Genomic DNA, 7,774 nt, shown 5'->3' on the forward strand with positions numbered 1-7,774 from the left:
TGACTCACATTATAATCAAAGTATGATAGTTTTAAAAAAAATTAATTATACGCAAAAAATAATAAGTATATATTGGTACCAAAAAAATAATATAAATATATATACATATATATCTATTAGATTTATAATTCTTAATAAACCTAAACATGATCTATTTAATTTAATAGGCTTTTAAAAAAGTCTGAGCATAACCTTTTAATTAAATAGGTCAGTTTAAACCAGACTTTATGTAGGTCAGGTCATAGGTGTAGGCTGGCCTGGCCTATTCCCACCCCTACCTGTAATTTAATATTTTATTTTTATCTTTAATTTTTTTTGTTTTAGTTTTCTAAAATGTGTTTGTTTTATTTTTGGTTTTTAAAATATTTTAAATAATATTTTTTAAATGTTTAAAGTGTTATTTAAAATATTTTAAAGATAAAAATAAACAAATAAATTTGATAAAAGGAAAAAAATGCATTTTAAGGTAAAAGAAAATATCACTGGGCAATCGTATCTTCATTTTCCATCACTAGTCAGCTCCACTCTGGATTTGAAGTAAAAGGCGCCTCTACAATCCAAAAGAAAATTCAAATTCAAAATATAAATAAATAAAAAAAAGTCAAAACGAGGTCGTTTGACTCCCATCACGTCGCCAACACACACTCACTCGAAAAAGAAAAGTAGCGAGCTTTATTTTTCAGTGTGCGAGTGGTAAAGTGCGTTTTTCTTCCACTTCCAAACTGTCAAAATTAAAATTCCCAAAAGCAAAGAGATAGAAAAAGAACTCCGTAGAAAGAAGCGAAGCCAAGATTAGCGAAGAGAGAGAGAGAGGGAGGGTTTTGTGATTTTTTGAAGAATCGCGTTTTGGAGTTAGTCGGAGATGGAGCTGTCGACTCCGAATTCTTCCTCGAAGCACTTGTCCATTACGCCGGGTTCTAGGGTTTTGAGAAACCCTCTCTCCGACGAACAGATCTGGAAGCGCCTCCGTGACGCTGGCTTCGATGAGGAATCGATTAAGCACAAAGATAAGGCTGCGCTTATTGCTTACATCGCCAAGCTCGAAGCTGAGGTTCGTTGTTCGCTTCCTCTCTCTATAACCTTTTTATTTTTAATTGCAATTTGTTTGAATTGAATTGGGGGAACCGTTTATTGGAAACATGCAATGCGATCGGGTTAGTGAGGTAATTTGTTATGTTGAGTGGGTTTGGATAATTTATTTAATATTCATTAATAGTCTTTTGAGATGGCTTAGCAATTATTTGGGTTTAATGATGAATTTCAGTGTGGATGTCGCTTCATATGGTATCTTGTTTATCCTAGTGTGAGATCTTCTTTTTGCGTTGCTGCTTTATTGGTTGAGTCCCACTTTCTTGATAATTACGGTGGATAGATTCTGTGTTCATGATCTTTAAACGTAGTAGTTAGTGATTAGCTGCTCCTGGTGATGTTATGATTGGATAGAAAGCAGAAGTCGTTGTTTGGAATTTTGTGGTATTGGGGGAAACTGTGGATTCAGGTCTGTTTTTCCTTTTATAGAATGCTTTGAATTGTATGGTTTTAAGTTTGGATTTAATTTTGATACATTGATAGTGCAGTGGATTGAATTTCAATTTTAAATTACCATTGATTTCTTGCAATTTGCGTTGGAAGTGGACCAGTGGAGTATGTAAATCCTAGAGTCGCCATTCTGAGGAGGGCTTTACCTAAACACCACCTCTTGTCCAAGGGATTAGTTTTACAGATTTTCCAGTGATGATATCCCATCAACGACCAAAAAAATTAAAATTTTAAACTCTTTGTAGCCCAAGAGTTTAGAAAGGTTCCTTGTCATTTGGGTTGTTAATCAGGCCAAAATTCATTTGGTCCTCCACCAACATTATATTACTCTGACATTTCCAATTTTTTGTTCATCCTGGTGCATGTATCATAAATTACAAAGTTTGCTTTCTATTATAGGTTGCTGCATTCTGTTCTCTTGCATTGTATACCCTGTCAATTGAATAGCTTTCCATTAATTTTTCTGTTTGGTTGGTTAGTACCCATCACTTGCAAAGCCAGATGAACAAATGATCTGATGCTTATACTGTGAACTGGTTTATTATCACTCAAACCAACTCTTTCTCCCATTAATTGAATTGCATTTGCAAGTGAATGCTCTATACAAGGTTTATGGGGTCTTTCATTTTTATAAGATACACTATTTTCTTTCCTGCTGTTAGTGCTAACAAAGTTCGTTATTCCTTTCTCGCTTTCACTTTGACCTTTATATGTTGTGTAGATATATGATCACCAGCACCACATGGGCCTTCTCATATTGGAGAAAAAGGATTTGGCTTCGAAGTATGAGCAAGTAAAGGCCTTGGCTGAATCATCCGAGTTAATGCATAAACATGATTCAACCATGAATAAATCTGCGTTAACTGAATCAAAGAAACGTGAAGAAAGTTTGAAGAAGACAGTAAGCATCAAAGATGCATGCATAGCAAGTGTAAGTTTACGGAATAGTTCTCCCCTCGCAAAACCATACATGCTTGCTTTTCCAAATATCTATTTTGCTCACACTTCTAGAGGTATTTTTTATTGTCTTTTGTAGCTTGAGAAGGCCTTGCATGAGCTGCGTACAGAAAGTGCTGAAACAAAGGTTGCAGCTGAGAGTAAATTTGTTGAAGCACGCCAATTAATAGATGAAGCACAGAAAAAATTTACAGAGGCTGAAGCCAAGGTGCGTGCTGCTGAATCTTTGCAGGCAGAGGCTAAGCGATATCACAATGTTGCAGAAAGGAAGCTTCATGATGTTGAAGCACGTGAAGATAATCTCAGGCGGCAAATCATATCTTTCAAGTCCGAGTATGTTGCTTGTATACTTATAATTATAGTAATAATAATAATTAATGTGTGAAATTCACTACTTACTATCTCCCTGGTTCATTTTTGTGATTTTAAGCATCTAAGCACATTAAGCCGAGCCTCAATATTGTGCTGTCTAGAGATGGTTGGTTGTCTTGAACAATTCTGAGCACTTTTTTACACAGATCTTAGTTATAGTTGAGGGAGAACGAAATTAGTGTATCAAATTTTGTTTTTGGTTTCAGGTTGCATAGTTGATTACTTGAATTATTCTTCTACTTAATATAATCATTCATTTTTGAATTCATACAATTGACAAGATTATGCATGATGCAGCTAACTAACAGTTAACATACCTCCTTTTAACAATTAGCAACATGCTAACATGTGATTAAGTTTTGTGGTTATAAGTTCCACGTGTTGCATGTGTGACTATATTGAAAATTTTGATAGCTTCATATTTATTTTTTCAGTAATTATGTTTATCTCTCTCTTTCTCTATCTCTCAGTTGTGATGAAAAAGATAAGGAGATGATTATTGAGAGGCAATCCCTTTCTGAAAGGCAAAAGGGTTTGCAACAAGAACAGGAAAGATTACTTCAATCACAATCCTTGCTGAACCAGAGAGAGGAACACTTTTTGAGTAGGTCTCAGGAACTGAATCGTCTTCAAAGAGAGTTGGAGGACACAAAAGTGAAATTTGAAAAGGAACATGAAGCCCTATATGACGAGAAAACCACCCTAAAACTGAAGGAGGCAACCTTAATACAACAAGAAGAGGTTCATATTTGAAAACTCTTTGTTGGCTCAAGATGATATTAATATTAAATACTTACTATCTCTGTCTTGTTCATGTGCTGATTTATGTTGTGTGAAAACAGGAACTTGCTAAATGGAAATCTGAGCTGAGCAAGAAAGAACAAGAGTTACTTGAATTTCAAGCGAAACTTTCTAATAGAGAATCTGTACATTCTCTCACAATTATTTACTTTTCATTTCATTTTAGTTCTGATCCTTTTCTCTATATCATTATTCTTTTTTTTTTTGCTGGAAAATGTAGGATAAAACACAGAAAGTTGTTGCTAGTCAGGAAGCCGCACTGAGAACCAAAAAATATAACTTGGAAGTTGAGCTGCAAATGCAGCGCAAATTGGTTGAAAATGAAATTGAGGAAAAGAGACGGGCTTGGGAGTTGAAGGAGGTTGATCTTAAACATTGTGAGGATCAAATCCTGGAAAGGCAGCATGAGTTGGAAGTTCTGTCAAGGTCGCTGAGTGAGAAGGAGAAGGATCTGAAGGACCTGTCAAGTGCTCTTGAAGAAAAAGATCAAAGGTTGAGTGCTGCTGAGAAGGACTTTGAGTTAAATAAAGTGCTTTTGCAGAAGGAGAAAGATCATGTTGAACAGGCAAAACAAGATGTGCAGAAGTCTTTGGAATCATTGGAAGATAAAATAAGACAAGTTGATATGGAAAAGGAGAAACTGGAAGCCATGAAAAGTGAAACGGGTGACTTGTCAATTTTGGAAGTGAAACTAAAGGAAGAGATTGACCTTGTAAGATCTCAGAAGTTGGAGCTTTTGGCTGAGGCAGAGAAGCTGAAAGCTGAGAAGGCAAAGTTTGAAGCTGAGTGGGAGCTTCTTGATGAAAAAAAAGAAGAGTTGCGGGAAGAAGCAGAATTTATAGCAAAGGAAAGGGAAGCGGTTTCCACTTTTATTAGGAATGAACGTGACCAACTAAGAGAAGAGAAAGAAAATCTGCACAATCAGTACAACCAAGATCTGGGGTTTCTTGCTAGTGAACGAGAAAAGTTCATGAACAAGATGGCACATGAACATGCTGAATGGTTTGGCAAGATGCAGCAAGAGCGAGCAGATTTCTTGCGGGAAATTGAGTTGCAAAAGCAGGAGCTGAATAACCTCATTGAGAAGAGACGTGAAGAGGTGGAAAGTTATTTGAAGGAAAGAGAAAAGGCTTTTGAGGAAGAAAAGAACACTGAACTTCAGTATATTAATGCTCTTAAAGAGAAAGCAGCAAAAGAGTTGGAACAGGTTTCCTTGGAGATGAAAAGGCTTCAGACTGAGCGAGCTGAGATAAATTTGGATCGTGAACGGAGAAATAGGGAATGGGCTGAACTTACTAACTGTATTGAGGAACTCGAGGTTCAAAGGGATAAGCTCCAAAAGCAGAGAGAACTGTTGCATGCTGATAGAATTGAAATTTATGCTCAGACTGAAGAATTGAAAAAACTAGAAGATTTGAAAGCTGTCTCTGATGATAATGCTATCACTGAAATGCTTAAATCTGATATGGAGTCTAACCAAAAGAAAATCTCTGCAAGGAAGAACTTGAAGCATCAATCTCTTACACATGGTGGTGATAGAATCAGCAATGGGTTTGATACTCCACTTGTGCAGAAGTCAACTGTTTCTCCTCCTAGCCCTGTTCGATTCTCATGGATAAAACGATGCACGGAGCTAATTTTCAGAAATTCTCCTGAGAGGCCACTTGAGAGAAACGAGGATTTTCTCATGGGTTCTGATACAGGTAATGTTAGTAACCTGAAAAAGCACTTGGAAAATGACGAACCACTTGGTAATATTGGCAAGAGACAGGAAATAGGATTTGCTCTTGAAGAACCAAAAGTAATAGTTGAAGTACCCTCTCTAGATGATGCTAGAAGAAGTGAGATTGAATCTGAGGCTAAAGATGTGAATGGAAAAAGTGCTCTCCTGATTCCAGATGGACATCGTGCAGGCAGACTAAAAAGAAGGAGGGGGAACATGACTGATAAAGTTGGCAATCCATTTGTAGATGTGGGGCAAAATAAGAAATCGAGAGCAGAAGAACAAACCAATGAAAAGGTCCAATCAGGTGTGTCTAAGGTCCAGCAGGTGTTAACGTCATCAAATCAAACACAAGGGAACACGGAAGAAACTCGTGTAGTAATAATGGTTGATAAGGTTATTCATGTATCAGAAGTGACTTCCGAGAAACTTGATGTTCTCCCTATCCTCAGTCAAGAACCAAGAGATAATTTCCCGAGTCCTACATTGGGAGCAGATCAATGTAATCTTCATGGAGAAACAATTGATCAATCAAATTATAAAACTAGACAGGAAGATGTTTTGCCTTGTGCTTCTAGTGTATTGGGAAGCACAGAAGAAATATCCAAAGGAAACAATGAACAGGTTTCTGAGCACTGTTAGTGTTAGGTAGTGGTTTACAATCAATTTTTTTTCTCCCCTCAATTTAGTTTGGTTCTTATCCAGGCTAGTCTTTTCAATGTACTGCTTTTTTCTGTTTCCTTTTGTGCATAAGTTTTGCTTATATATTCATGCAGGTGTTGTTTGTGGACAGGGACTGCAGATGATGGGTATGAGTATTGGTACTTATAATTGGTGTGGTTAAGACAAGTATATATTAGGAGTGTATGAGGTGCGTCAATTAAAACATGTTTAGCTGTACATTCCTCTCAACTATATCTTCTGTTCATTTTCATTAGATAATGTCACAATGAATTTTTCTATGTTCATTGGATTCATCCTCTTGCAATGCAGGATGTCATAGGAATGGACTTTTCATTTGTTAGTGACTTGGAGCTGGGTAATGTATGTAGAACTAACTTGGAGATGTCTGCTGTGTGTACACACTTAATGGATACAGTTGCAAATTGCAATTTAGGGTGGGGTAGAATGTTGATATCATAGTTCGTAAAATAGGGATGTTATGTACTCCAAAACGAGGGAAAGAAAAAGAGATAAGCAAAGTTAGATGCACAGCCAAGGGTACGTTGCTCTACCAAAATGTGTTGGTTTTCTGATTCAGTGAATTATTCTAGCATGGTTTTGTTTGTGGTGTTTAAACCCTCCAGATTTGAGTTTTGGACACAACGCTGAATATCATCGTGTAGCCATCAATAGTGATTTTGCTTGCGTCTTCAATAACACACGATGGTGGTCAGAATCGCATGTATTTGAAGCTTGTGTTTTGCTGGTTCTTTATTTTGCGTAATTATGTTCCTCGAATGCTTAATATTAATACGCAAATTCTTTACCAAGTCACCAACCATACTATTCAAGAGTTTGTACTTAAATGTAATAATACCCCACAAAAAAAATCTTTTATTGAAATCAAACAAGTTTTGTTTTTTTCGGGTGCAAAAACATGTCTAACTGCAGATCGATGGCCAAAATTAATTTATCATGTTATTTGGTTGTATATATAAGGAATGCATCAAAAAAACCATTTTACTGAATTATCTTTAGGATAATGAATAAAAATAAAATTTTATTATGAAGTATGATATTTGATTTTTCTACAAATAAGATATTTGATGTTATTAGTATATTCTTATCGTGATTTCTAGTAAGTAGAACTGTAGAAGAGAGGCACCTTAGAATTCAGAAGACACGCAACACAAACAGACGTGCACTGCAAAACCTCCTTTGTTAGACAGACACAAATGGAGAACACCGTAATCCGACCAGGCATTCAACAATGTTACAAGACCTTACCCTCAGGCCACACTTGTCTTCCTTTTTCTAACTTTAACAACCCAAAGCTCAACTTTCCTCTCTAATTTCCAACTCCATCGTGCCACCACTCCCATTGCATCTCATGCCCACAAGTTCCTTTTGTTTCTTCTTCCTTTCCCATTACTGTTCGTTCTACCTTTATAGTTTCACGAGTTTATCATATTTGAGGCTTTTGAAAGATTATGTTGGAAATCTTCTCTATAATTAAAAATAAAAATATTGGAATTTGTTTCGAAAATAAAGAGATTAAAATTAAATGAAAATAGCCATTAAAATTCATATATAAGAATGTCTTATGTCATCAGATTTGATATGAAATTCCTGAAATTCTAATTTGTCATCAGATTTAATTGAAATTACATAAACTAACTAAAACAAAGCATAAAAGATAAAATTTGCAACAATAACTAA

General features: G+C 35.9%; 1 protein-coding gene across 3 annotated transcripts; it reads left to right on the forward strand.

Annotated features, from left to right (window-relative positions):
- Positions 1-687: 687 nt before the first annotated feature.
- On the forward strand, positions 688-6,889 carry LOC114393991 (protein CROWDED NUCLEI 4-like). Of its 3 annotated transcripts, none has more exons than XM_028355525.1 (8): positions 688-1,051; positions 2,261-2,470; positions 2,576-2,829; positions 3,339-3,609; positions 3,711-3,794; positions 3,890-6,040; positions 6,169-6,263; positions 6,386-6,889. In XM_028355525.1, exons 1-6 carry the CDS (start codon positions 863-865, stop codon positions 6,032-6,034), a joined length of 3,153 nt encoding a protein of 1,050 aa, XP_028211326.1. In that variant the 5' UTR covers positions 688-862; the 3' UTR covers positions 6,035-6,040; positions 6,169-6,263; positions 6,386-6,889. The 3 variants fall into 3 exon arrangements, with proteins under 3 accessions (XP_028211326.1, XP_028211325.1, XP_028211327.1); XM_028355524.1 differs by having other exon boundaries at positions 6,186-6,263; XM_028355526.1 differs by having other exon boundaries at positions 6,195-6,263.
- Positions 6,890-7,774: the final 885 nt, after the last annotated feature.

The sequence above is a fragment of the Glycine soja genome, chromosome 17 (assembly GCF_004193775.1).
Source record: "Glycine soja cultivar W05 chromosome 17, ASM419377v2, whole genome shotgun sequence".
Classification (NCBI taxonomy): domain Eukaryota; kingdom Viridiplantae; phylum Streptophyta; class Magnoliopsida; order Fabales; family Fabaceae; genus Glycine; species Glycine soja.